The 27,019-nt window shown below is 59.4% G+C and overlaps 4 protein-coding genes across 10 annotated transcripts; 2 read left to right on the top strand and 2 right to left on the bottom strand.

Annotated features, from left to right (window-relative positions):
- Positions 1–1,618: 1,618 nt before the first annotated feature.
- On the bottom strand, positions 1,619–9,458 carry CHTOP (chromatin target of PRMT1). Of its 4 annotated transcripts, none has more exons than XM_054517637.1 (6): positions 9,292–9,458; positions 7,917–7,992; positions 5,794–5,944; positions 4,347–4,530; positions 3,249–3,386; positions 1,619–1,915 (listed from the first exon to the last, which is right to left on the bottom strand). In XM_054517637.1, the coding sequence occupies exons 2-6, from the start codon at positions 7,979–7,981 to the stop codon at positions 1,713–1,715; spliced, it is 741 nt and encodes a 246-aa protein (XP_054373612.1). In that variant the 5' UTR covers positions 7,982–7,992; positions 9,292–9,458; the 3' UTR covers positions 1,619–1,712. The 4 variants fall into 4 exon arrangements, with proteins under 4 accessions (XP_054373612.1, XP_036253810.1, XP_054373613.1 ...); XM_036397917.2 differs by having other exon boundaries at positions 4,347–4,527; XM_054517638.1 differs by lacking the exons at positions 7,917–7,992; positions 9,292–9,458 and adding an exon at positions 7,190–7,900 and having other exon boundaries at positions 5,794–7,129.
- A 1,677-nt stretch (positions 9,459–11,135) lies between these two features.
- On the bottom strand, positions 11,136–14,911 carry S100A1 (S100 calcium binding protein A1). Of its 3 annotated transcripts, none has more exons than XM_036397932.1 (3): positions 14,832–14,911; positions 11,523–11,671; positions 11,136–11,421 (listed from the first exon to the last, which is right to left on the bottom strand). In XM_036397932.1, exons 2-3 carry the CDS (start codon positions 11,661–11,663, stop codon positions 11,278–11,280), a joined length of 285 nt encoding a protein of 94 aa, XP_036253825.1. In that variant the 5' UTR covers positions 11,664–11,671; positions 14,832–14,911; the 3' UTR covers positions 11,136–11,277. The 3 variants fall into 3 exon arrangements, with proteins under 3 accessions (XP_036253825.1, XP_036253827.1, XP_036253824.1); XM_036397934.2 differs by lacking the exon at positions 14,832–14,911 and adding an exon at positions 13,947–14,017; XM_036397931.2 differs by lacking the exon at positions 14,832–14,911 and adding an exon at positions 12,456–12,961.
- Positions 14,912–18,636: 3,725 nt separating this feature from the next.
- S100A13 (S100 calcium binding protein A13) lies at positions 18,637–20,056 on the top strand. 2 transcript variants are annotated; one of them, XM_036397975.1, is made up of 3 exons: positions 18,637–18,709; positions 18,954–19,161; positions 19,879–20,056. In XM_036397975.1, the coding sequence occupies exons 2-3, from the start codon at positions 18,970–18,972 to the stop codon at positions 20,011–20,013; spliced, it is 327 nt and encodes a 108-aa protein (XP_036253868.1). In that variant the 5' UTR covers positions 18,637–18,709; positions 18,954–18,969; the 3' UTR covers positions 20,014–20,056. The 2 variants fall into 2 exon arrangements, with proteins under 2 accessions (XP_036253868.1, XP_036253867.1); XM_036397974.2 differs by having other exon boundaries at positions 18,678–18,778.
- Positions 20,057–21,085: 1,029 nt separating this feature from the next.
- On the top strand, positions 21,086–23,366 carry S100A14 (S100 calcium binding protein A14). Its single transcript, XM_036397982.1, has 3 exons — positions 21,086–21,166; positions 22,687–22,833; positions 23,247–23,366. The coding sequence occupies exons 1-3, from the start codon at positions 21,134–21,136 to the stop codon at positions 23,364–23,366; spliced, it is 300 nt and encodes a 99-aa protein (XP_036253875.1). The 5' UTR covers positions 21,086–21,133.
- The last annotated feature ends 3,653 nt before the right edge of the window (positions 23,367–27,019 follow it).

The following is a 27,019-nucleotide window of genomic DNA, read 5'->3' as shown; positions in this document are numbered from 1 at the left end:
CCAGCCCCCAGACGGGCCCCGCCCCCGGCGCCGCCGGGCCCGGCTCCCACCGAGAGCGCCGCGGGTCCGGCCCCGGTTATACCGCGGGAACGCCGCGGGTCCGGCCCCGGTTATACCGCGGGAACGCCGCGGGTCTGGCCCCGGTTATACCGCGGGAGCGCCGCGGGTCTCAGCCCCGGTTATCCCCCGGTTATCCCGCGGGTCCCGGCCCCGGTTATCGCCCGGTTATTCCGCGGGTCCCGGCCCCGGTTATCCCCCGGTTATCCCGCGGGTCCCGGCCCCGGTTATCCCCCGGTTATCCCGCGGGTCCCGGCCCCGGTCCCACCGGGAACGCCGCGGGTCTGGCCCCGGTTATCGCCCGGTTATCCCACGGCTCCGGCCCCGGTTATCCCCCGGTTATCCTGCGGGAACGCCGCACCAGGAGGGAAGCAGGAGCCGGTGGATTCCCGGTGCCCTCCCCTTCCTTCTGCCCTGTGGAGTAAATTCAGGAAAATCCCATTTCCAGAGCAAACCCCACACAGAACCCTGGGAATTCTCTCTCCTTTAGGTAACCAGAAATACAAAATTCCAAAGGAACAGGAAAGCTTAAAGCGTGGGTGATAAAAGTACAGAGCCTTTAGTTATGAAAATTCATCTTTTAAAAAAAAAAAAAAAAGATGAATTTTGGAGCCTGTTCTGGAAAAGAGGCATTTCCACTTCACTGTCCTGGCTGAATTTTCTGTCCCTGCCTCTCATTTCTTTAAACAAACACTTGAACCACACAGAAACGCGGCGCCAAAAGAACTCAAACTCAAACCCCCCAAAATCCACTAAAACAGGGAAGCTTTCCACCTGCCCCAACCCCACAGGGATTTTTGGTGCAGAACAAAAAGGATCTGGGAGGAGAAAACCAGCCAAAGTCAGGTTCTTCCTGCTGGAAAGGCTGATTTGGCTTTAGGGGGGTCAAACTGAACTGCAGCCATCCCAAAACGTACAAGGGCTGATCCCAAAAATCCAACAAACCCATGCCAAAACCCAAGAAACTCGTCCCAAAACTCAACCAAACCATCCCAAAACCTGACAAATCCATCCCAAAAGCCAACCAACCATCCCCAAACCCACAAACTCATCCCAAAATCCAAGAACCCCATCCCAAAACTCAACAAACCCTTATGAAAATCTAACAAACCCATCCCAAAACCCAACAACCCCATCCCAAAATCCAACAAACCAACCCAAAACCCAACAAACCCATCCCAAAACCCAACAAACCCATGCCAAAACACGACAAACCATCCCAAAACCCAACAAACCCGTGCCAAAACACGACAAACCATCCCAAAACCCTACAAACCCAACCCAAAACCCAACAACCCCATCCCAAAACCCAACAACCCCATCCCAAAATCCAACAAACCATCCCAAAACCCAACAAACTCATCCCAAAACCCAACAACCCCAACCCAAAACCCAACAAACCCATCCCAAACCCAACCAGGGAGCTCCAGAGGCACACAAACACCAGGTCCCCAATCCACAGGTCCATCCCTGGTGCTGCCACCAGCAGATTCTCCACAGCAGCTCCATCCCATCCGCGCTTCCTCAGTGAAAAATCACCAAAAAAAAAGATCCCCGGAAAAGAACAATCCAAAAAAAGTTTAATACAACAGAGAGTATCAAAACATCCAAGAACACACTAAGTCTGAGTTTCCCTCCCCGGCAGTCCCGGCCCCTCAGTCGGCGGCCTCGGGATCCGTCTGTGCCATGTACGCGTCCAGCTCGGCGTCCAGGTGTCCCTTGGTCTTGGACATGTAGGCGTCCAGCTGGTTGTCCAGCTGCTCCTTGGTGAGCGCGGGCCGTGCCGAGCCTCTGCCGCGGCCCCGGCCTCTGCCGCGCCCGCCGAAGCCGCCCCGGCCGCGCCCGGCCATGCCGCGCCCTGCAGGGTGGGAACGGTCATGGGATGGGTCCTGGGAGTTCCCACTCTGTCACTGCCGGCACCCCGGGATTGGACACCCCTAATTCAGGGGATTGGACACCCCTAATTCACGGGATTGCACACCCTCCATCCCGGGATTGCACACCCCTAATTCACGGGATTGCACACCCTCCATCCCGGGATTGCACACCCCTCATTCATGGGATTGTACACCTTTCAATTGTGGGATTGCACACCCTCCATCCCGGGATTGGACACCCCTCATTCACGGGATTGCACACCCCTCAATTGTGGGATTGTACACCCTCCATCCCGGGATTGCACACCCCTCATTCACGGGATTGTACACCCCTAATTCATGGGATTGCACACCCTTAATTCAGGGGATTGCACACCCCTCAATTGTGAGATTGCACACCCCTCATTCACGGGATTGCACACCCTCCATCCCGGGATTGCACACCCCTCATTCATGGGATTGCACACCCTCCATCCTGGGATTTCCTACTCCTCACTGCCTCAATCCCATCACTGCCCCCATCTCATGATTTCCCACTCTATCATTGTCTGAATCCCAGGATTTCCCACCCCTCCATGCCGGGATTGCACACCCCTCGTTCATGGGATTGCACACCCCTCATTCAGGGGATTGTACACCCCTCGTTCATGGGATTGCACACCCCTCCATGCCGGGATTGCACACCCCTCATTCATGGGATTGCACACCCCTCATTCATGGGATTGCACACCCCTCATTCATGGGATTGCACACCCCTCATTCACGGGATTTCCCACTTCATCATTGTCTGAATCCCAGGATTTCCAACCCCTCATTCATGGGATTTCATACCCCTCACTGCCTCCATCACAATATGGGATTTTCCACCCTGTCACTGCCTGCATCCCAGGATTTCCCACCCCTCACTTCGTCCATATCAGGATTTCTCACCCCACTCCTCACTGCCTCCATCCCAGGATTTCCAACCCCATCACTGCCTCCATCCTCCATCCAGGATTTCCCACTCCATCACTGCCTCCATCCCAGGATTTCCCACCCCTCTCAGCCCCTTAAAGATTCGTGGCTACACTCCCAGCTCCTTCTCATCACTCAATTTAGGAGCTTCCTGAAAACTCCTCAATCCCAGCCTAACACCAACACCCGGCTCTTGGCTTTCCCATCCCACCCTGCTGATAAAACCACCACATCTTGGATAAAAGCTTTGAATCCCAGGCTGGGAACTCTTGTGGCTGCAGGCCCCAGTCCCCAGCCTCGGCCAGCACACAAGGATCCCAGCTGGATCCTGGATTACCCCTGCTGCTCCCAGGCACTGACCTCTGCCGCCGATGCCTCCCCGGCCCATGGCGCCCCGGCCCAGGCCGCCTCTGCCCGGGCCCCCGCGGCCCCTGATGCCGCCTCTGCGCAGGCCCATCCTGGGGGCAATCCCTCTCCCGCCACGCAGCAGGCCTTGACCTTGGGTGGAAAAGCCAGAAAAATGGGTCTTGAGGTGGGATTTCATGGTTTCCCTCAGAACACGGGTCCCTCCCCCGGTATTTCCTTCCCAGGTGTGTCAATCATGCCTCCCTTCCCCACCCTGAGCCCTGCCGAGCTGTCTGGCAGTCCTGGAATTCCAGGAGGGACATCCAGGTGTCCTTTGTCCCCTGTACCTGGTTGGTGGCTCCCTATCCCTTCCCTCCTCCTCTCCCCCAGCAACCACTCACTTCAGGGAGTTCTGCTGGAGCAGTTGCTGGATTCAGAATAAAAACTCTGGATTAAAACCCTCCATCAGAACTGACTCCTTTCCTTCACCACTGCCTTAAAGCTTCTCCAGCAGAGGGAAACCTGAGGAACCTTCCATGGCAGGAAGCTGCATCCCACCACCACCACCACCAGAGCCCTGAAATGTCTGGACTTGTCTCCACGTGCCCAACTGCAACATCCAGCGGGCCAAAAGTGTTTTTGGGGTGAAACACCTCACCCCCAGCTGGCCAAAAGTGTTGTTGGGGTTCACCTCACATCCAGCTGGCCAAAAGTGTTTTTGGGGTGAAACACCTCACCCCCAGCTGGCCAAAAGTGTCTCTGGGGTGATCCATAAAGCCCAAAGTGTCTCTGGGGTGATCCAGCTGGCCAAAAATGTCTTTGGGGTGAAACACCTCACACCCAGCTGGCCAAAGGTGTCTCTGGGGTGATCCAGCTGGCCAAAAGTGTCTCTGGGGTAAAAAAAAAACCTACATGCAGCTGGCCAAAAATGTCTCTGGGGTGATCCAGCCAGCCAAAAGTGTCTCTGGGGTGAAGCAAACACCACAGCTGCCCCTATTTGGTTCAGCCAAGCCAAAGCAGGTCCCACCCGCAGTATCAGCAACACCAATAAACAGAATTTCAGCCAGGGGGACGGCGTGTGAGGGGACAGGGGACGGCTGGCAGGGCACTGACCTCGGAGTGCCACCCCTCCTCGGATGATGGCGCGGGCGCCGCGGCCCCGCAGGGCCCCCCGGGGCAGCCCCCGCTGGCCCAGGGCCAGCCCCCGTTGGCCCAGGGCTCCTCGGGCCAGCGTCCCCGCCGGCCGGCCCAGCCGCGCCTGGATGTTGCTCTTGCCGAGGCGTTGCTTCAAGCTCTTCTGGAAGAGAAGATTTGGGAGGGACAGGAGTCATGCAGCAGTCTGGGATCGGGGACGTGAAAGGGCTCCGCCACAGGAAAAGCCAGCACGGCAAAGGGTGAAGAGGGAGGGTGGGGTTTTAGGGGATGTCGTTGCCCTGGGACTGTGAAGGTGAAGCAGCTCCCGGAGGCCGGGATGAGCCTTTGGTCTGGAAAAATAGAGAGGAGACATCAAGAGGCAGCACCCAACACCCCCAGCGAGAACCAGGGAGTGACAACGTGTAGGGAAAACCCCCAGTGGCAAGCAGGGAGTGACAAGGTGTCACTGATCTGAGGGAAAAAGGGGAGATTTTCTGCCAGTCCCTCCCAGGTATCTCGTTTTTTAGGATTATGGGATGCTCTGAGTTGGGAGGGATCCATGAGGATCGCCCAGGCCAACTCCTGGCCCTGCACAGACACCCCAAAATCCCATCCTGGGCATCCCTGGAACAGCTCCTGGAGCTCTGGCAGCCTCAGGAATGTGCTCATTCCCTGTGGAGCCTGGGCAGTGCCCAGCACCCTCTGGGGGCCCTAAAATCCATCCCAAACCTGCCCTGGCACAGCTTCACCCCATTTCCTGGGGAGCCCGAGCACTCTGGAGGGGAAGAACCTTTCCCTAAAATCCATCCCAAACCTGCCCTGGCACAGCTTCACCCCATTTCCTGGGGAGCCTGAGCACTCTGGAGGGGAAGAACTTTTCCCTAAAATCCATCCCAAACCTGCCCTGGCACAGCTCCAGCTGTTCCCAGGATCCCGTTCCTGTCCCAGGGAGCAGAGATTGGAGCTGCAGATCCCCGAGTCTCCTCTGCTCCAGCTGCACACACCAAGTGCCCCCAGCCACTCCTCACACGGCCCCTGCAGACCCTTCTCCATCCTTGACACTCTCCAACTCCTTATTTACAGAATTCCAAAAGTCTCCAGTAGGAAAAGACCTCCCAGACCACTGAGTGCAATCCCCACCTTGTGCCCAGCCCAGGTGCCACATCCAGGCTTTCCCTGGCCACCTCCAGGGATGGCAACTCCAAAATTCCCTGGGCAGCCCCTCCCAAAGCCTGATAAACCTCCCCAGGAACAAAATCTCCTCGTGTGTCCAACCCCACCGTCCTGTCAGGGAGTTCTGGAGAAGCACAACCCCCCCCTGAGCTCCCCACACTCACCCTCCATCCCCTTCCCTTCTCTGGCCTCTTTCTCTTTCCGGAGTTGTTTTTTCCACATCCTGCAAGGCTCAAATCTCCTTCCCCCTCACCTGTTTGAGCTTCAGAGCAGCCTGCACAGACGGTCTGTTCTCCATCTGCTGGGCCAGCCGTCTGTTTCGAGCGCTGGCCAGCTGCTGCTGCTGCATGGTGGCCCGGATATTCACCGGCATCGGCTGTTTGTTCTTCAGCATGTTAGTGAAGCTTCAAGGTCGAATAAAACGGGGTTTAATTAAAGCTTAAAACACACAATTATCGGCATTTCACGGTGCTCGAGTGGGGCTCCAGCTCCCATGAACCTTTTATGCAAAGAGTGGCACTTTACGGGATTACGGATCCCTCGCTGGAGAGGCAGGAATGAGGTGGAAGTTTTCAGTGGGAATGAGAAAGCTGGAGGTTAGTGGGTTTAGAGATGGCAGAAGGGGTGACAACCAGCAGGAAGCGGGGATGGGCGTGACACAGAGGGGGAGAAACAGGACAGCAAAAGCCAAATCAAGCCCCCCCCCCCCCCCCCCAAAAAAAATCTGGGAAAAGCGTCAAAATTCCAGGCTAGGAGGGAGGTGGGGAAGAGGCCACGCTTGGTGTCCTCCAGCATCAGGTTGGAAGGGATCATCTTAAAGCCTTTTCCAACCGTGATTGTACAAAATTCCACCACTCAGAGCATCTCCTGAATTCTACCCAACTGCTCTGCTGAAATGAGGCCACTCGGGGATTTGTGTGGTGTTTTCATTTCTCCATCAAAGAGAGGTGGTAAATAAAGCTCCCGAGCTCCAGCAGCTTCCTGGGGAGCTGGTGAGCAAAATCCACCCCATAAAAATGAAATTTAATCCCTAAAAATGGAATTCACCCCCTAAAGATGAAACCTACCCCCTAAAAATGAAATTCACCCCCTAAAAATGAAATTCACCTCCTAAAAATGAAATTCACCCCATAAAAATCAAATTTACCGCCTAAAAATTAAATCCATCCCCTAAAAATGAAATTTAATCCCTAAAAATGAAATTCACCCCCTAAAAATGAAATTTAATCCCTAAAAATGAAATTCACCCCCTAAAAACGAAATCCACCCCATAAAAATGAAATTCACCTCCTAAAAATGCAATTCAGCCCACAAAAATGAAATTTACCGCCTAAAAATTAAATCCACCCCATAAAAAGGAAATTCACCCCATAAAAAGGAAATTCACCTCCTAAAAAATGAAAATCACCTCCTAAAAAATGAAATTCACCTCCTCAAAATGTAATTCAGCCCACAAAAATGAAATTTACCGCCTAAAAATTAAATCTACCCCATAAAAAGGAAACTCACCCCATGAAAATGAAATTTACCCCCTAAAAATGAAATCCACCCCATAAAAATTAAATTTACCTCCAAAAAACGAAATCCACCTCCTAAAAACGAAATTTACCTCCTAAAAACGAAATCCACCTCCTAAAAACGAAATTTACCTCCTAAAAACGAAATCCACCTCCTAAAGACGAAATCCACCCCTTAAAATGAAATCCACCCCTTAAAAAGGAGGAGTTTGGGCTGCCAGGGAGGGAAGGAGCCAGCAAGGCGCCCCTGAGCTCGGGCTGCCCCACGGCAGCGCGTTCAACCCCACAGTGCTCAGCTGGACAGACGGACGCCCGTTAGTGATCACGGAGGAGCCAGAGGTGGGAACACCCAGCGGAATGAGCCACGGGAGGAGCTCGAGGACAGCGAGAGATGGAGGTGAAGCCAAAGCTGGTGCCTCTTACAAGGCCCGGAAGGGCCTTCGGGCCGGTTCCGAGGCCGCCGCCGGCCTCTTACAGAGCCCACCCGGGCGGGTGGGACCCTCGGGCGCGGCAGCAGAGCCAAAATACCAATGTCAAAACATGTGGGAGAGACAGGGAGGGTGTGAGGTTGGTCTCTGCTCTTACAACACATCCCACCGGATTTAGGACAACTAAAAGCACGGAGAAATCCCCTCCGGAATGATTTTGTTTTTTGGCCCTTTTAACCTTGGGTAAGGCGGGTGTGGAAGGCACCACCCGCTGGCTGGATGAGGTTAAAAGAGGGCGGAAAAACCACGGTGGGTTTTTGGATTTTTTTTTTTTTTTTTTTTTGGATAGTGAGAATTAAGTAAAAAAATAAAAAATAAAAAATATAGATATATGATTTCTTAGGAGCTGAAGGTGCCGTTGGCTTCCTCACCGCTCGTTCAGAGACATCTTGGTGGTGCTCTTTAGCACGACCTTCGGTGCTGACTGTGCAGCCATCTTCAGAGAATCTGCAAAAAACAGGCCCCAAAAATGAAAATTTAGACATTTAGTGCACATTTAGACCACTAAATACCAAAAAGCCCTTCTGTTCTGCCTCCATGAGTGGACGAAATCAAGATTACTGCAGGTTATGTGAAATATAAAATTCATTTATTTTCAGTGATTTTATCCCTCTGACAGAATTTTTCAGTTCTGATTCGGGGATTTTTAATGTATTTTTGTCCTCCCCTAGTTTTAATAAATCAGGGAATTTATTTCTCCCTTACCAAAAATTCATCTTTTTACAGTGAATGCTTCAGCAATATTAGGAGGAATAATATAAAAATCCAGCAGCAAGATGGAAACCAAATGGCATCTTCAGAGCAAAGATGCAAACCAGAACCCAAAACATCAAATTAATACAATTATTACATATTTACATCATTAAACATTAAAAAACCTCTGCTCTGTGTGGAGAAAACTAAAAGTGAGACAAGTTATAAATAATATATTTATGTATTTTTAATGTTTTATACCCCTCTACCAGGTTTAATAAATAGGGGAGTTATTTTAATTTACCTTTAGTAAAAATTTATCTTTTTACAATGAATACTTTATCGTCTTTTTGAGTAATAATGTAAAAATCCAGCTGTAAATAGCACTCAAATGCCTTTAGCACAGTGACACCTCCACATTTCCCATGTTCTTAGCATGACCAAGGTGCAAACCCCAATTTTAAGGGCACAGGGAATAAAATTTGGAATAAAAATCCAAGGTGATGCTACAAAAGCATCGTATCCTTTAAAAACATCGAGGTTTAAATCCCCTCAGGGCAGGGATTTAAATCCCCCCCCAGTGTTGGATCCTACAGAAACACGCCGGGTTCCAACCTCCGTGCTCTGCAGATCGATTTATTAATTTAATTTCTAATTAGCAGCAAATTTAACGGGTGGATAACGGCCGGGATGCGCTCACTCTATAACACCCTCAAAAAACCGCTTTATTGAGAGGATTTACACCCAGAAATGGCGACAACAGAAATCCTTATTCCTGTTTTAAATGATTTTTAATAATTTCATTTTAATATACAGCAGCTTTTTCAATTTGAAGTGGTTTAGAAAGCGTTTTTCTTCCTGAGGGGAAAAACAATCAGCTCCGCCCCCCTCAGGCCCGGTTCTGGAGCCCGATAAGGGGGAAAAGCCCCGACCCTGAGGGGGCCATGAGGGGGCAATGAAGGGATCATGAGGGGGCCATGAAGGGATCATGAGGGGACTCCCCGGGCCCTCAGGATCGCCCCCCGACTCTCCGCCCCCGGGCCGCTCACTCACCGAAGCACACGGTCGCCAGGTCTCCGGTGGCTCCGACGGACGAGCGGGTGATTGCGGGGCCGGTGTGGGGCCGGTGTGAGGCCGGCGCGGGGCCGGGGCCGGGGCCGGCGCTGAGCTCCGCCCGCTCCCGCCGCCGCCGCCGCCGCCGCTTCTCCCTCAGCCGCCCGCGACAAAATGGCGGCGGCGCCGCTCCCGCCCCCACCGAAATGGCGGCCGCGCTCCCGGCCACGCCCCCTGCCGCGCGAGCCCCGCCCTCGGTGGGCGGTGATTGGTGGAGCAGCGGAGGGGGCGGGGAAAGAGGCGGGGCGGAGGAGGAGGTGGGAACGTTCTGGCGGGAATTCGGGGTGGAGTCGTGGTGACGTCATAGGGAGCGGTGTCGTCATGGAATCGTTACGGAATTGTCATGGAACCGTCATGGAACCGTCATGGAACCGTCATGGAATCGTCACGGAATTGTCATGGAATCGTTACGGAATTGTCATGGAATGTCATGCAATTGTCGTGCAATTGTCATGGAACCGCCATGGAATTGTCATGGAATTGTCATGGAACCATGGTGTGAAAAATGCATGTTTTATGATTGGCTTTTGGCAAATATTGAAATTAATATTATATTGTTATGTTAGAAAGTGATGCTGTATTAATTTTCTTAAGTAGTGTGTTAAATATTGTTTTAGGTTATGACATAAAGTTAAAATAGAAACTATGCTATGTGAGATTCTTTTTTTAAAGAGAAGACTCACACTGAGATAGCAGCCACAGGACACCTAAATCTTTCAGAGAAAGAGATTTTTATTGCTCCATTATCTGGAGAAACGAACTTCTTCCTGCCTCACTCAGCCCTGAAGATGACATTAGGATTATGAGGAAGAAGTTGACACTGTCCAGACAGAATCCTGTGTTTGAATGGAATTTATGCATCATGCATGAGGTGTATGAATATGCAACAGGCTGTTGCTTTTAAGGGTTAATCCTCTGTTAACGTGGGGCCTTTTTCGGGCTTATTTTGCCCAGAAAAGGTACCTGGACCGTCTGTAACTCTTTGTTTTTATTGTCTCGTATTGTCCTAAATCCAAATTGTCCCAATTTTTATTACTCTAATTATATTACTATTTTTATAACCACCCCGATCCCAATCCCGATCCCAAACCGGGATGGCGGGCGGGCGATGGCGCTGGCGGCCCTGCTGGAGCCCTTGGCCACCGTCCTGTCCCGTCCTGTCCCGTCCCATTCCCGGGAGATCCCAACCGGTTCCTCCGGCCCCGCGGGCGCCTCCGGAGCCGCCCACGGCGAGTCCCGACCTGTTCCCCTCCTTCCCAAACCCCGGTGATCCCGGGAGGTCACCCTGCCCCGGGGTGGATCCCAGGGGGGAATCCCTGGGTGGATCCCAGGGGGGATCCCAGAGGGGATTCCAGGGGGGGTTCCAGGGAGGATTCTGGGATGGATCCTGGGGTAGATCCCAGTGGGAATCCCAGGGTGGATCCAAGGTGGATCAAAGGGGGGATCACAGGAGGATGCCAGGGTGGATTCCATGGGGAGTTCCATGGGGGATTCTGGGTGGATCCTGGGGTGGATCCCAGGGTGGATCCCCGTGTGGATCCATGGCTGTCTCCAGGCCCTTGGGGTGACCTAGGGTGGCTTTTCCCCGTGACCCCAGGATGGATCCTGAGGTGGATCCCAGGGTAGATCCCAGGACGGATCCCAGGGCTGTCTCCAAGCCCTTGGGGTGACCCGGAGTGGGATTTTTTCCGTGACCCCACAGTGGGATATCCCCTGGGGGCACTCACAGCGGGGACAGGGCAGGAATCCCGAGCAGGAACCAAGGAAGGAGCTCACAACACCCCTCGGGTTGGTGCCTTTATTGTGCAGCTGGATCCCAGCGGGATCCCCTGGGAATGCTGGGGTGCAGAGGGGGTGAGCTGGGGGGGGCCTGGAGGGGCTCTTGGGGGATTTTGGGAGCCCATGGGAATGCGGCAGGAGGGGGGGTCAGGCGTTCTCCCAGAAGAAAGTGTTGCAGGCCACGGTCAGGGCAGCCACCAGGACCACGAATTCCTGGAAATCCACCTCGCCGTCGCCGTTCTCATCCAGGTCCTGCATGATCTTCTCCACGGCCCCCGCGTCCTTCTGGGTCTGGGGAGGGCACAGGGTGAGCCCTGGGGCTGGGCAGGCACCGTTCCCCTGGGAAATGGGGGAAAAGGAGCCCCCCCGGTGCCCAAACTGGTCCCAGTTACCTCCAGGAAACATCCCAGCTCGCTCTGCAGCAGCTCCTTGAGCTCCTTCTTGCTCAGCTTGTACTTGTCGCCCTCCTTGCCCGAGTAGTGGTGGAAGACATTGATCAGGGTCTCCATGGCCCCTTCCAGCTGCGATCCCATGGCTGCGGCTGCGGGACCCCCAGACGTCACCCGCCAGCGCCCCTGTCCCGGCGACCCCCCCTGGCCACAGCCCCCGGATCCCTCATCCCCCAAGTTCCTGATCCCCCAAGTTCCTGATCCCCTAAATTCCTCATCTCCTAAATTCCTGATCCCCCAAGTTCCTGATCCCCCAAATTCCTGATTCCCCAAATTCCTAATCCCCCAAATTCCTAATCCCCCAAATTCCTCATCTCCTAAATTCCTGATCCCCCAAGTTCCTGATCCCCCAAATTCCTCAGCCCCCGAATTCCTCATCTCCCAAGTTCCTCAGCCCTCAAATTCCCGATCCCCCAAACTCCTCACCTCCTAAATTCCTGATCCCCCAAATTCCTGATTCCCCAAATTCATAATCCCCCAAAATCCTCTTCCCCCAAATTCCTGATCCCCCAAATTCCTCAGCTCCCAAATTCCTCAGCCCCCAAATTCCTGATCCTCCAAATTCCCGATCCCCCCAATTCCCCAGCCCCCAAATTCCTGATCCCCCAAGTTCCTCAGCCCCCAAATTCCTCAGCCCCCACAATGTCACCCAGCCCTGGCTGTGGTCCCGCTGGGCAGGACTGGGGGGTCTGGAGGGATCCCCGTGTCAGGACTGGGGCTTCTGGGGGGTTCCAGGGGCAGGACTGGGGGGTTTGGGGGATCCCAGGGGGGTTTGGGGGTTCTGAGGGGATCCCAGGGGGTTCTGAGGGGGTCCCAGGGGCTGGGCAGAGCGTTCTGAGGGGAGGTTTGGGGTGGAACAGAGGCACCTGTGCTCACCTGAGCTCCCCGTGCTCCGAGTGCTCCCGCCCGGCCGGGCCGGGCACGTTAAATAAGCTCCAAGCCCCCTCCCTCCGGGAGGATCCGATACCGGGGCTGGGCAGCCGGGCTGGCACCGCCGGCCAGCCCCGCGGGGGCCGGGCACGGGGGGCACAAACCTCGGACAGCACCCCCAGAACGGCGGGGGGACAGCATCGCTCCGGGAGGGGTCCCCGCGCCACCCTCGAGCGTCCCTCATCCCCCCCAAATGCGGGAAAATTGGGGACATCGCCGAGACTGGGACGGACACGGGGGTCACGCATCGGGGACAGCCCCAGGGGACCCCCAGGTGGCAGCGGTGGCCACGCCGTGACCCTGCGGGCATCCCCCGTCTGTCAGCACCGGGAACGGGGCCGCACCGCCGGGCTGGGATCGGCGGCTGCCGGTGCCCATAACGGATCCGGTGTCCTCGGGAGCCAGCGCGGCCCGGGGGGAGCGCCGGGGGCTATCGGGTGACTCCGCGGGGCCCCCCGCGCTCTCAAAGGGCTCTTGTCCGCCTGAAAAGGCCCCACAAAGGCCCAGCCCGGCGTTGCTCCAGCAACGGCTCGGCCAAAGAAACCGGAGCCGAGCTGGCCCCGGTGCTGCCGATAATGCCCGGGATCCCGTTACGGCCCCGGGCCCGCGCGGGCTGGAGCCCCGCAGCCTCCTCGGCTCCGGCATCCCCGGGGAGATCGGCCCCGAATTCCTCTGCCCCCGAATTCCTCATGTCCTAAATTCCTGATCCCCCGAGTTCCTGATCCCCTGAATTCCTCATCTCCTAAATTCCTAATCTCCCAAATTCCTGATCCCCCAAATTCCTGATCCCCCAAATTCCTCAGACCCCGAATTCCTCATCTCCTAAATTCCTTATCTCTTAAATTCCTCAGCACCTGAATTCCCGATCTCCCAAATTCCTCATCCCCCAAATTCTTAATCCCCAGAATTCCTCCTCTCCTAAATTCCTAATCTCCCAAGTTCCCGATCCCCAAAATTGCTCAGCCCCCAAATTCCTGATCCCCCGAATTCCTCATCCCCTAAATTAATTCCTAATCTTCCAAATTCCTGATCCCCTAAATTCCTGATCCCCCAAGCTCCTCAGCCCTCAAATTCTTCATCCCCTAAATTCCTAATCCCCAAATTCCCAATCTCCCAAATGCTTCAGACCCCAAATTCCTCAGCCCCCGAATTCCCCATCTCCTAAATTAATTCCTAATCTCCCAAATTCCTCATCCCCCCAATTCCTCAGCCCCCAAATTCTTAATCCCCCGAATTCCTCATCTCCTAAATTAATTCTTAATCTCTGAAATTCCTCAGCCCCCAAATTCCTCAACTCCTATATTCCCAATCCCCCAAATTCCTCATCCCCCATATTCCTGATCCCCCAAATTTCTTATCCCCCATATTCCTGATCCCCCATATTCCTGATCCCCCATATTCCTGATCCCCCAAATTCCTCACCCCTAAATTCCTCACCCCCTCTCCGAGACCCCCCCAGGAGCTGTGACCCCCTCAAACAGGAGCAGCATTTCCAGCAGGGCCGGATGGTGCCGAGCTCCTCGTGCCGTGTTCCAGCCCTAATTAGGGCTTAATTAACATCCTGCAGCTCCCTCATTTCCTGTCCCCGCGGCTGAGGACGGGCCCTGCCCGGGGACCCCAAACCCGGTGGGGCCAAACCCTGGGAATGGGGAAATTGGGGGGTCATGGATGGATTAAGGGGGTCCCCAAACAGGGAAGGGTCCCAGATGGGGTCAAACCCTGGGAATGGGGAAACTGGGGGTGTCCGATGGATTAAGGGGGTCCCCAAACAGGGGAGGGGTCCCAAAAGGCACCTCGGGACTAGGACACGGCCCCATTGCAGGTGTGGGGCAGGGAGGGCACGGGGAGGGAGCGGATCCCAAAATTCCGAGTCTGGGGGGCACCGGGGAGGGAGCGGATCCCAAAATTCCGAGTCTGGGGGGCACCGGGAGTGGGGGGATCCCAAAATTCCGAGCTTGGGGGGGCACGGGGAGGGAGCGGATCCCAAAATTCCGAGCGTGGGGGGCACCGGGAGTGGGGGGATCCCAAAATTCCGAGTCTGGGGGGCACCGGGAGGGAGCGGATCCCAAAATTCCGAGCTTGGGGGGGCACGGGGAGGGAGCGGATCCCAAAATTCCGAGCGTGGGGGGCACCGGGAGTGGGGGGATCCCAAAATTCCGAGCTTGGGGGGGCACGGGGAGGGAGCGGATCCCAAAATTCCGAGTCTGGGGGGCACCGGAAGTGGGGGGGATCCCAAAATTCCGAGTCTGGGGGGCACGGGGAGGGAGCGGATCCCAAAATTCCGAGCCTGGGGGACACCGGGAGGGGTCCCGTGGCACTCACTCGCCGCGTCCCCGTCCCCCGAGCGGATCAGAGCGGGCAGGATCCCGGGAAAGCCCCGGGAACGTCACCGGGCTCGTGACAGGGACGGGCATTGGCCAAAAATAACCCCGAGCCCACCCCGTGCCAGGCGGGGACAGAGGGGACAGGGACGGGACTGGCACGGAGGGAGTGTCCGAGGTGCATTCCGAGCCCCAGGAACCCTTTGGGGACAGCGGGATCGGGGGTGAACCCCAATTCTGGGGGGTCCCGGACCCTGCAGGGCTGGAGATTCCCAGAAGTGGGAGCAACAAGGGACACGCCAGGAGCCTTACACACAGCCTGGAACAGGTCCCAGCCCCCTAAACCCTTTGGGACAGCAGGAATGAGGGGTCCCAGGGTGAACCCCAACTCGGGGGGTCCCAAACTCTGCAGGGCAGATTCCCAGGAGCTGTTCCTAAAGCAGCAGTGAGGGACACGCCAGGAGCTTTACACACAGCCTGGAACAGGTCCCAGGCCCCCAAATCCCTCTGGGACAGCAGCACCGAGGGTGAACCCCAACTCTGGGGGGTCCTGGGGGGTCCCGGATCCTGCAGGGCAGATTCCCAGGAGCTGTTCCTGAAGCAGCAGTGAGGGACACGCCAGGAGCTTTACACACAGCCTGGAACAGGTCCCAGCCCCATAAACCCTTGGGGACAGCAGGAATGAGGGGTCCCAGGGTGAACCCCAACTCTGGGGGTTCTGGGGGGTCCCGGGGGTCCCGGACCGTTCAGGGCAGATTCCCAGGAGCTGTTACTGAAGCAGCAGTGAGGGACACGCCAGGAGCTTTAAACACAGCCTGGAACAGGTCCCAGGCCCCCAAATCCCTCTGGGACAGCAGGACTGAGGGTGAACCCCAACTCTGGGGGGTCCCGGGGGTCCCGGATCCTGCAGGGCAGATTCCCAGGAGCTGTTCCTAAAGCAGCAGTGAGGGACACGCCAGGAGCTTTACACACACCCTGGAACAGGTCCCAGCCCCCTAAACCCTTGGGGACAGCAGGAATGAGGGGTCCCAGGGTGAACCCCAACTCGAGGGGTCCTGGGGGGTCCCGGATCCTGCAGGGCTGGCAAATTCCCAGGAGCTGTTCCCAAAGTGGACACGCCAGGAGCTTTACACACACCCTGGAACAGGTCCCAGCCCCCCAAACCCTTGGGGACAGCAGGAATGAAGGGTCCCAGGGTGAACCCCAACTCGGGGGGTTCTGGGGGGTCCCGGGGGTCCCGGACCGTGCAGGGCAGATTCCCAGGAGCTGTTCCTAAGGCAGCAGTGAGGGACATGCCAGGAGCTTTACACACAGCCTGGAACAGGTCCCAGCCACTGCGACTCCCCTGCTCCACTTTGACCCAGCTAAACCAGTTGCTCCAGTTTAAACCAGTGCCGGGGCTGGGCCGAGCTTGTCTCCCCATCCCATCGCCTGCGAGAGGCTTTTCCATACTCGGGCTTTGGGAAGGGAGGAGCTGAGGTGGCCGGGCTGGGGACACCGCCCGTGGTGGCTCTGTGGCACCTCTGTCCCCTCCAGAGAGACCCGGTGGGGCCAGCAGGGGCCACTGCCGGGCTGGTCACCTTGGTGGCCGTGGTGACATCCCCGGTTGGGGTCCCCAGGCTGGTCACTGTGGTGGCTGTGGTGACATCCCCGGCTGGGGTCCCCAGGCTGGTCACTGTGGTGGCCGTGGTGACATCCCCGGTTGGGGTCTCCAGCCCAGACAGGGTGTGGAGAACCCCAGGAGGAGGATGTGGACGTGGACACTGAGCCTGTGGTTACCCTGTCACACAGGGTCCTGTTGTCCTATATGGCCCTGTCCCTTTATGGCCCTGTCCCTATATGGCCCTGTCCCTTTATGGCCCAAGTTCCTACATGGTCCCTGTCACTGTATGGTCCCATCCCAGTCCCTATATGGCCCAAATCTCTATATGGACCAAGTCTCTAAATGGTCCCTGTCCCTATATGGTCCCTGTCCCTATATGGCCCAAGTCCCTATATGGGCCAAGTCCCTATATGGTCCCTGACCCTACAAGGTCCCTGTCCCTATATGGCCTGTCCCTGTCCCTATATGGCCCTGTCCCTGTCCCTAGATGGCCCCAGTCCCTCCACAGTCCCAGTCCCGTTCCCTTTATGGTCCCCCCCTGTCCCCGCTGGTGTCCCCAAGTCCATCTCACCCCCCCCGCCCCCCCACCCATGGGGACAGTCCCGATGGGAATCCCAGAGTGACAAAAACCCCTGGATGTCCCTTCCCCTTCCGTTGTGGGGCACCTGCCCCTTCCTCACCCCAAATTCCAGGCTCAGGAGTCACGGGCCCGCCTGGCTCCGGGGCCGCTGATTCACCCCAAACCTGTCCCCGCTCCTGTCCCTGACTCACCCGCCCTTTCCCAAGAGGCCACCCCGGTGTCCTGACGTGGGGCTCGGGGACCGTCCCAGCCCCGTCCCGTCCCCCTCCCCGTCCTGCCGGGGCCGGATGGGGCTGCAGGAAACCAATTCCTGCCCCGTGAGCTGGGGTGACAACTGTGGGGTGGGGACAGGGCCCGTGGGAGCCTCCCTGTCCCCGTGAGTGTCCCAGGGCTCAGCACAACCCAGTGACAGCGACATTGTACCGGGGACACCCCTGTCCTAAACCCCAAAAACACCCCTGGGGCTCTGGGACCCCAAATTCCCACGTGCCACCCTGGGAATGGGACAGTTTGTCACCCAGGTTGGGGACAGTCCTGAGGTGGACAATTGTGACATTGTACTGGGGACACCCCTGTCCTAAACCCCAAAACACCCCTGGGGCTTTGGGACCCCAAATTCCCGTGTGTTGCCCTAGGGGGCTGCAGCTGCCTTGGGGACATTGGGGACAGTCCTGAGGATGACAATTGTGACATTTTGGTGGGGACCCCCTGCCCTCGGGCCTAAAACACCCCTGGGGCTTTGGGACCCCAAATTCCTGCGTGTTGCCTTTGGGGGGCTGCAGCCTCGCTGTTTGTCACACCCCTGGGTGAGGCTGGGGACACTGGGGACAGTCCTGAGGCTGAGGGTCCCCTCGGGGTGTGGGGCACAGTTTGGGGTCCCCGTGGGAATGGGGGCGCCATCTGGACACATGCCAGGGCTGCCATGTTATAAATAAATACCCACTGATTAAAGGCGAGGGCTCGGGCCGTCCCAACCCCCTAATTAATTGGGATTAATTAATTTTTTACAGAGCCCACTATTAATAGGGATGATGTCAGCGGGCGGCTGAGTCACAACTCTCACTCTGTGCGGGCCCAGCCGGGCCCTGGCTCGGTGGCACCGCCGGGGCCAGGCCGGGATGTGACAGGGATGTGACAGGGATGTGACAGGGATGTGACAGGGATGCGACAGGGATGCGACAGGGATGGGACAGGGATGGGACAGGGATGCGACAGGGATGGGACAGGGATGTGACAGGGATGTGACAGGGATGCGACAGGGATGTGACAGGGATGTGACAGGGATGTCACCGCGGCTCCTTGTCCCCAACCCTGCAGGGAAGGACCTGGGGGTGACACCTGCCCTGCATGCCCGGAATGGGGCTCAAAGTTTGGATTTAATCATCTCGGGGGTCTCTTCCACCCAAAACCACCCCGGTTCCGGGCATGTTCCTGTGCACGGTGCCGGTGATGCCCCAGCCCCGGTGATGCCCCAGCCCCGGTCCCCTCCTGTCCCCACCGGAGCTGCCGAGGCCGCGGCCACTTCAGGCCGAGTTTGGTGCGGTGCCCGAGCGGGGAGGGAGCAGAGGACGGAGGGACGGACGGACCGACGGACGGGCGGTGACTTCGCGTCCGTCCGGCCGCATCAGGAAACCCAACACCGGCGCGACGCGGCGGGGGGGACACAAAGGCTGCGCTGTCCCCTCCTGCGGCGCGGGTATAAAACCTCCCGAAAACGCCCCAAAACTGCCCCAAACCCCTCGAAACCTCCCGGGGACAGCGAGGGGTGAGTGAGGCCTCCTCGCTCCTCGCAGCTCCGGTGGGGACCCCTGATGTCCCCGTGTCACCACCGGGGTCCTGCACAAGCCCCGGGACCCTCCTGAGCCCTCGCAAGGCTGGGGAGGGGGCGAGGGTCCCCCCCGGGACATCCCCCGACCCTTTCTGGGCTCGTGTCTCTGCAGCCCCGTGTGCGGTGCCATGGCCGAGCTGCCCGAACGGACCGAACGGACCGAAGCGAGCGACGCCACCGAGCTGACCGAGCTGGAGGCGGCCATCGAGCGCATCGTCACCGTGTTTGTCACCTTCGCCGCCAAGGAGGGCAGGAAGGGGACGCTGAGCACCGGAGAGTTCAAGGAGCTGGTGCGGCTCCAGCTGCCCAACATGATGAAGGTGAGGGGGGCAGCAGCAGCGCCGTGGGGATCCCCCGGTGTCCCCCGGAACCGCGGGGCTGCTCCCGGTGCTCTGGGGGTCCCATCGGGGCTGCTCCCGGTCCCCCGAGGGTCCCCCTGAACCGGTGTCCCGGGGGTCCCCCTGAACCGGGGGGCTGCTCCCGGGGGTCCCTGTGAACCGTGGGGCTGCTCCTGATCCCCCGGGGGTCCCCTCGGTGCTGCTCCCGGTCCCCCGAGGGTCCCCCTGAACAGGGACGGGCATTGGTCAAAAATAACCCCGAGCCCACCCCGTGCCAAGCGGGGACAGAGCGGACAGGGACGGGACTGGCACGGAGGGAGTGTCCGAGGTGCATTCCGAGCCCCAGGAACCCTTTGGGGACAGCGGGATCGGGGGTGAACCCCAATTCTGGGGGGTCCCGGACCCTGCAGGGCTGGAGATTCCCAGAAGTGCCCCGGGGGTCCCCCTGAACCGCGGGGCTGCTCCCGGGGGTCCCTGTGAACCGTGGGGCGGTTCCCGGTCTTCTGGGGGTCCCCTGAACCGGGGGGATGCTCCCGATGCCCTGGGGGTCCCCCTGAACCGGTGCCCCGGGGGTCCCCCTGACCCGCGGTTCTGTCCCGGTCCCCCCGGGGCTGGCAGCCCCTGCTCCCCCCGTGCCCATCCCGGTTTCTGGGGGGCTCCAAGCGGCCGAGCCGCCCTCCCGTGTGCCCCCCCCGGCAGGACGTGCCCTCCCTGGAGGAGAAGATGAGCGAGCTGGACGTGAACAACGACGAGGAGCTGAGATTCGGGGAGTTCTGGCGGCTGATCGGGGAGCTGGCCAAGGCCGTGCGCAGGGACAAGGCGGCCAAGAAGTGACCGGGGGCCTCTGGAAAATAAAAAAAGGTTTCCCTGAGCCTGAGCATCGCTGCTGTTCTTGCTGGGGGGCTCCTGATTTGAGCCCCCATCTCCTGGTGGGGATTGGGGTGCTGGTTTGGGGTCACTCCGTGACGGACGGGGCCGTTCCCAAATCGCCCTGGCACCGGTCTGGCTTTTGGGGCCTGGCTTTTGGAGTCTGGCTTTTGGGGCCTGGCTTTTGGAGTCTGGCTTTTGGGGCCTGGCTTTTGGGGTCTGGTTTTTGGGGCCTGGCTTTTGGGGTCTGGTTTTTGGGGTCTGGCTTTTGGGGCCTGGCTTTTGGGGTGCCACCCTGCACCCCACAAACGCCTTCCTGCCGCGCTGGGGGGTGCGTGGGGGGCAGAGCTGGGGCTGTGGCCGGGGTGGGGCTCGGGAGATGCCCGGCAGCGATGCCGCGGTGGTCACGGTGGTCACCAGCTCCTCTGCAGGGTCTGGGGTGGCACAGGGGGGCACATCCCGGCTGGGGAATATCCCGAATATTCGTCCCCCGAATCCGGCGCTGCTGGGGCCGGCGGGATCCCGGCCTGGGCTCGCAGTGCCGTTCCCACGCCGTGCCAGCCCCGATGGGATGAGGAGCCGTCGGTGTGGCCGGGAAGGAGGCGTTTCCCGGCCCCAACGCTGGCGCCGGGCCAGGCTCTCCCAAATGAGGCGCCTTGCACCACGGAGCTCCCACTCACACCTGGCCCGGTATAAAACCCCGGCCCCGCCGCAGCCCGCGCACACCCGGGACAGCCCGAGCTGCAGGTAAGTGCCACGGGGTGGGACCGGGGGGATTTGTGCGCCTCGGGCCCCTCCGCTCCCACGCTCGGCTCTGCCACGACTTGCGGGGACGCCGGGGACGTGTCCCGGCAGCTCCAGAGCCGCATCCCGGGGCTCCTTCCGCGGTGAGGAGGAGGAGGAGTCCTGGCGCTGGAGCAGGGGAAGCTCCCCCAGAACCCAGAGCTGAGCTTGGATTCCTTCCCCCGCCAGCTCCCCCGGAGCCTGCGGCACACGAGAGACCCCGAGAGACCCCGAGAGACCCCGAGAAACCCCCGAGAGACCCCCGAGAGACCCCCAGAGTCCCCGAGGAGCAGCGAGCAGCAGGATGGGCCAGTGCAACTGCCGCAAGAAGCGAAAGGTCCGGGGGGACATCGGGACCCCGGGAGCCCCGGAGGGACGGGGGTGACACCGGGGGTGACCCCCGGGCACGGCGCAGGAGCCGGGGGGTGCTCGGGGCTTTGGGGCATCGGGGCAGCTCCGGGATTGACCTCCGGGAGCCTCTCCGAGGATGCCCCGGTGGCAGCGGAGCTCCCGTTCTGCTCGGTCTCCAACCGGGAGGTGCCCACCCCTGGCACCGGTGGAGGATTTGGAGGCGCCGGGCTGAGGCTTTGGGCATCACCGGCTGTGGTTTCACGGGGAAGCCGCAGATTTGGGGTGAATCAGCGGCGTTTCCTTTAAACGGAGCCGCACGAGCGACCGGGGGCGAGCGGGAGAGACCGGGAATGACCGGGAGTGATCGGGAGAGACCGGGAGTGATCGGGAGAGACCGGGAGTGATCGGGAGAGACCGGGAGTGATCGGGAATGAAGGGAAGAGACCGAGAATGATGGGGAGAGACCGGGAGAGACCGGGAGTGATCGGGAGTGATCGGGACTGACCGGGACTGACCGGGGCTGTGGGTCCGGTCATTCTGCGCCCCCCACCCCGCCGGTGCCGGGGTCTGGGGGTGGCCGAGGGGCTCCGGGGAGCTCCAGGCGGGCTCTGAGTCACTTGGGCTGGTGCGGAGGAGAGGAAGAACCAGTCGGGACGGGCCGGGCCCGCGCCGGGGGTGGCGAGAGACGCCGCGGTGGCGGAGCCTGGCGGGGCCCGGGCGGGGACAGCTCGGGGGGACAGGAGGTGGCAGCTGGAAGGGCTGTGACAGCCGGGCAGAGGCGCTGCAACAGCTGGATGGGGGCGAGCAACAGCTGTGCGGCCTCGCGTCTGTGTGGGGGCCGCGGGGAGTGGGGGGGTCACAGCTGGATGGGGAGGTGGCACAGCTGGATGGGGTCACAGCTGGATGGGGAGGTGTCTCACATCCGCACAGACAGGCCTGGTGCTGAAAAGGAGATTTTTTTCTATGCCGTGGTTGTGGAGGGGTTAAATGTCCCACCCGCTCGGGGCTTGTCCTGTGTCCCCCCCGCGGGATGTGCCACCTCTCCACGGAGCGGTGCCACCCCCGTGGGGACCTGTGCCCCTTCTCCAGGGACCTGTGCCACCCCTCTGTGGGATGTGCCACCCCTCTGGGGACCTGTGCCACCCCTCTGGGAGCTGTGTCACGTCTCCAGGCAGCTGTGCCACCCCTTTGGGGACCTGTCCCACCCCTCTGTGGGATGTCCCACCCCTCTGGGGACAGCACCACCTCTCCAGGGAGCTGTGCCACCGCCCTGGGGACCTGTGTGACCCCTCTGGGGACCTGTGTGACCCCTCTGGGGACCTGTCCCACCCCTCTGGGGACCTGTGCCACCCCTCCATGGAGCAGTGTCACCCCTCCCGGCAGCTGTCCCACCCCTCCACAGAGCTGTGCCACCCCTCTGGGGACCTGTGTGACCCCTCTGGGGACCTGTGTGACCCCTCTGGGGACCTGTCCCCCCTCTTTGCTCACGCCCTGTCCCCCCCGCAGGACTGCCAGGAGCTGACGGACGTGGAGCGGGCCATCGAGACCGTCATCAGCCAGTTCCACTGCTACGCCGTGAAGGGCCAGAAGGAGTACCTGACCCCCAACGAGATGCAGGACCTGGTGGTGCAGAAGCTGCCGCACCTGGGCAAGGTGAGGGAGGCGACCAGGAGGAGCTGGGAGGGGTCCTGGATGAGGTGGGACCCCCCCAGGATGCCCCGATGCGGTTCTGGATGAGGTGGAACCCCCCCAGGATGCCCCGATGGGGTCCTGGATGGGAGTGGGACCCCCCCAGGATGCCCCGATGGGGTCCAGGATGAGGTGGGACCCCCCCAGGATGCCCCGATGGGGTCCTGGATGAGGTGGGACCCCCCCAGGATGCCCCGATGGGGTCCTGGATGGGAGTGGGACCCCCCCAGGATGCCCCGATGGGGTCCTGGATGAGGTGGGACCCCCCCAGGATGCCCCGATGGGGTCCTGGATGAGGTGGGACCCCCCCAGGATGTCCCGATGGGGTCCTGGATGAGGTGGGACCCCCTCCCATCACCTCGGTGTTGTCTCTGCAGTGCGTGGGACCCCTGGAAGAGAAGATCGAGTGCATGGGAGACCCTAACGAGGCCAAGCTGGAGTTCGGGGAGTACTGGGACATGATGGGGGATGCGGCCAAGGGCTGCCGGAGGAAGTAGAGGGCGGTGGGGGGGACGGGAAGGCGCCCGAGGTTCCGCTCCTGGAAACGCCGCCGAGCTCGGGGGGATGAGCCTGGGCAAAAGCGACCTCGGAGGATCCCCCCGCCCTCTCCATCCCTGCCCTCCTCGGCTCGAACCCCGCCAGGATCGCTCCCTTCCCGCCCCCAGCTCTGCCCCGAGCCCGGCGCGGGGGGCACGGGGGGGTCCTGACCCCGGAGCCGCCTCCAGCCCCGGTGCCCGGGACCCTCCGGGTGCGGCTCCCCCGGTCCCGGAGCTCCGCAGCCATCGGGACTCGGCTCCTTCCCCCCGATCCCCCCGGGATTTTGGGGCTCCTTCCCCTCGATCCCCCCGGGATTTTGGGGCTCCTTCCCCTCGATCCCCCCGGGGTTTTGGGGCTCCTTCCCCCCGATCCCCTCGGGATTTTGGGGCTCCTTCCCCCCGATCCCCCCGGGATTTCGGGGCTCCTTCCCCTCGATCCCCCCGGGATTTTGGGGCTCCTTCCCCTCGATCCCCCCGGGATTTTGGGGCTCCTTTCCCTCGATCCCCCCGGGATTTTGGGGCTCCTTTCCCTCGATCCCCCCGGTATTTTGGGGCTCGTTCCACCTCGGTCCCCCCGGGACCCTCCGGGTTCGGCTCCCCCAGTCCCGGAGCTCTGGAGCCATCGGGACTCGGCTCCTTCCCCTCGATCCCCCCGGGATTTTGGGGGGTTCATCCCCCCAGCTCCGTGCCCTGGCACCTCCAGGGGCACCTCCAGGGGCACCTCCAGGGGCACCCCGAGCTCTGCCGCGCCCGTGGGTGGGTGAGGGTGGCCCCGGAGCCTTCCCTGTGGTCCCCCCCCGGTTTTTGGGGGGTTATTTTGGGGTTGTGTTGGGGTTTTTGCCCTCCCGGTGCTCCCCCACACCTCCAGGGGGTTCGGGCACGGATCAGCCGGGGCCGCTCGCGACCGTTTTTGTATAAATTAATAAAGGAAAAAAAATGGAAAAAAAACCCCCAAAACCAAAAAACCAAAAACCCCCAAACAAAGCAGGATGGGGGGGACCTCGTTTGTGGGGGGGCAGGGAGCAGGGAGGGGTCGGGGGTGCGGGATCGGGGGTTGGGGTCGTGGCTTTGGGGTGGGCAGAGGATGGGGGTGCCAGGGATGCTCTGGGGGTGCTGGGGGGGGTTCAGGGGGCGCCAGGGATGCTCTGGGGGTGCCAGGGATGCTCTGGGGGTGCTGGGGGGGTTCAGGGGGTGCCAGGGATGTTTTGGGGGTGCCGAGGAGGTTCCGGGGGTGCCCTGGCAGTGCAGGGGGTGCAGGGCTTCAGGGGATGCTTTGGGGGTGCTGAGGATGCTGTGGGGGTTCAGGGGACGCTGTAGGGGTGCCGAGGATGCTCTGGGGGTGTCCGGGATGTTCTGGGGGTTTCAGGGATGCTGTGGGGGTTCAGGGAATGCTCTGGGGGTGTCCGGGATGTTCTGGGGTTGCCGGGGATGTTCTGGGGGTTCAGGGGATGCTCTGGGGCGTTTCAAGGATGTTCTGGGGGTTCAGGGAATGCTCTGGGGGTGTCCGGGATGCTCTGGGGGTGTTTGGAATGCTCTGGGGGTGTCCGGGATGTTCTGGGGGTTTCAGGGATGTTTTGGGGGTTCAGGGGATGCTCTGGGGGTGCAGGGGATGTTCTGGAGATGCTGAGGATGCTCTGGGGGTGTCCGGGATGTTTTGGGGGTGCCGGGGATGCTGCAGGGGTTCAGGGGATGCTGCAGGTGTGTGTGAGTGACCCCTGTGGACATCCCAGGGCTCCCCACAGCCCCAGTTCCCGGGTTCCCCCCATTGTGGGGACCCCACGGGCAGAGCCTGGGCCGTGCTTTGGGGATCCTGGGCTGGGGGGAGCTCAGGGGAGACCCCAAAATCCTGAAAAACCCCAAATCCTGGGAGTGAAACCCCCAAAATCCTGAAAAACCCCAAATCCTGGGAGTGAAACCCCCAAAATCCTGAAAAACCCCAAATCCTGGGAATGAAACCCCCAAAATCCTGAAAAACCTCAAAATCACGGGAAACCCCCAAAATCCTGAAAAACCCCAAATCCTGGGAATGAAACCCCCAAAATCCTGAAAAACCCCAAATCCTGGGAATGAAACCCCCCAAATCCTGAAAAACCACAAAATCCTGGGAGTGAAACCCCCAAAATCCTGAAAAACCCCAAATCCTGGGAATGAAACCCCCCAAATCCTGAAAAACCACAAAATCCTGGGAGTGAAACCCCCAAAATCCTGAAAAACCTCAAAATCCTGGGAGTGAAACCCCCAAAATCTTGAAAAACCCCAAATCCTGGGAATGAAACCCCCCAAAATCTTGAAAAACCTCAAAATCACGGGAAACCCCCAAAATCCTGGGCTTGGCATGGCCCAAAAAGGCTGTGGGGACCCCAAAAAGGCTGTGGGGACCCTAAAAACGCTGTGGGGTCCAAAGAGACCCCAAACACCTCCCAGTTCTTCACCTGGAGGTGCTGGGGACACCAAACACCTCCCAACCCTTCACCCGGAGGTGCTGGAGACCCTAAAAAGGCTGTGGGGACCCTAAAAATGAAGATCTAAAAAGGGACAGAGGGCGTGGAGAGGGAGAAAACCAAACCCAAAGTGCTCCAAAGCTTGGGCAGGGTGATAAGGGAAGGGGACAGGTCCTGCCAGGCTGGTGACAAGGGACAGGTCCTGCCAGGCTGGTGGCAGCTCTGGTGGCCCCGTGGTCGGCCCACGAGGAGCTTCTGTCTGGATTTCACAAGGGCAATGATTATTTAGGGTTGCCAGGCAGGCGTGGCTGCAATTGGGGACACGGGAAATGCGTCAGATGGGGGGCAAAGGGGAGCCCCGAATCCGCCCTGGGGCTGTGGGGACTCCTGGATCCCAGCCCTGGTGGCAGGAGGACGATTCCTGCCAGGTGAGGCAGCCCTGGATGGGTCTGGAGGTGACAGGAGCAGCCCAGTGCCCCTCGGTGAGGACACAACGCCAGGACGTCCATGCTGGAGACCACCAGAGACCCCTCTGGAAAGGTTCCCGTGGTGCTGGAGACACCAAACAGCTCCAAATCCTCCACCTGGGGGTGCTGGGGACACCAAACACCTCCAAATTCTTCTTTGGAGACCCCAAACACCTCCAAATTCTTTATCTGGGGGTGCTGGGGACACCAAACACCTCCAAATTCTTTATCTGGGGGTGCTGGGGACACCAAACACCTCCAAATTCTTCTTTGGAGACACCAAACACCTCCAAATTCTTTATCTGGGGGTGCTGGGGACACCAAACACCTCCAAATTCTTTATCTGGGGGTGCTGGGGACACCAAATACCTCCCAGTCGCTCCTCTGGAGGTCCTGGATACCCCAAACACCTCCCAGTCCTTCACCTGGGGGTCTGGAGAAACCAAACACCTCCAAATTCTTCTTTGGAGACCCCAGACACCTCCCAGTCCTTCACCTGGAGGTTCTGGAGACACCAAACACCTCCCAATTTCTTCATCTGGAGGTCCTGGAGACACCAACCACCTCCCAATTCTTCTTTGGAGACCCCAAACACCTCCAAATTCTTCACCTGGAGGTTCTGGGGACACCAAACACCTCCCAAATTCTTCTTTGGAGACACCAACCACCTCCCAACCCTTCATTTGGAGGTGCTGGAGACCCCAAA

This window comes from Molothrus ater, chromosome 29 (assembly GCF_012460135.2).
Source record: "Molothrus ater isolate BHLD 08-10-18 breed brown headed cowbird chromosome 29, BPBGC_Mater_1.1, whole genome shotgun sequence".
Classification (NCBI taxonomy): domain Eukaryota; kingdom Metazoa; phylum Chordata; class Aves; order Passeriformes; family Icteridae; genus Molothrus; species Molothrus ater.
The sequence above is the reverse complement of the archived record's forward strand: the minus strand, read 5'-3'. Positions and strand labels throughout refer to the sequence as shown.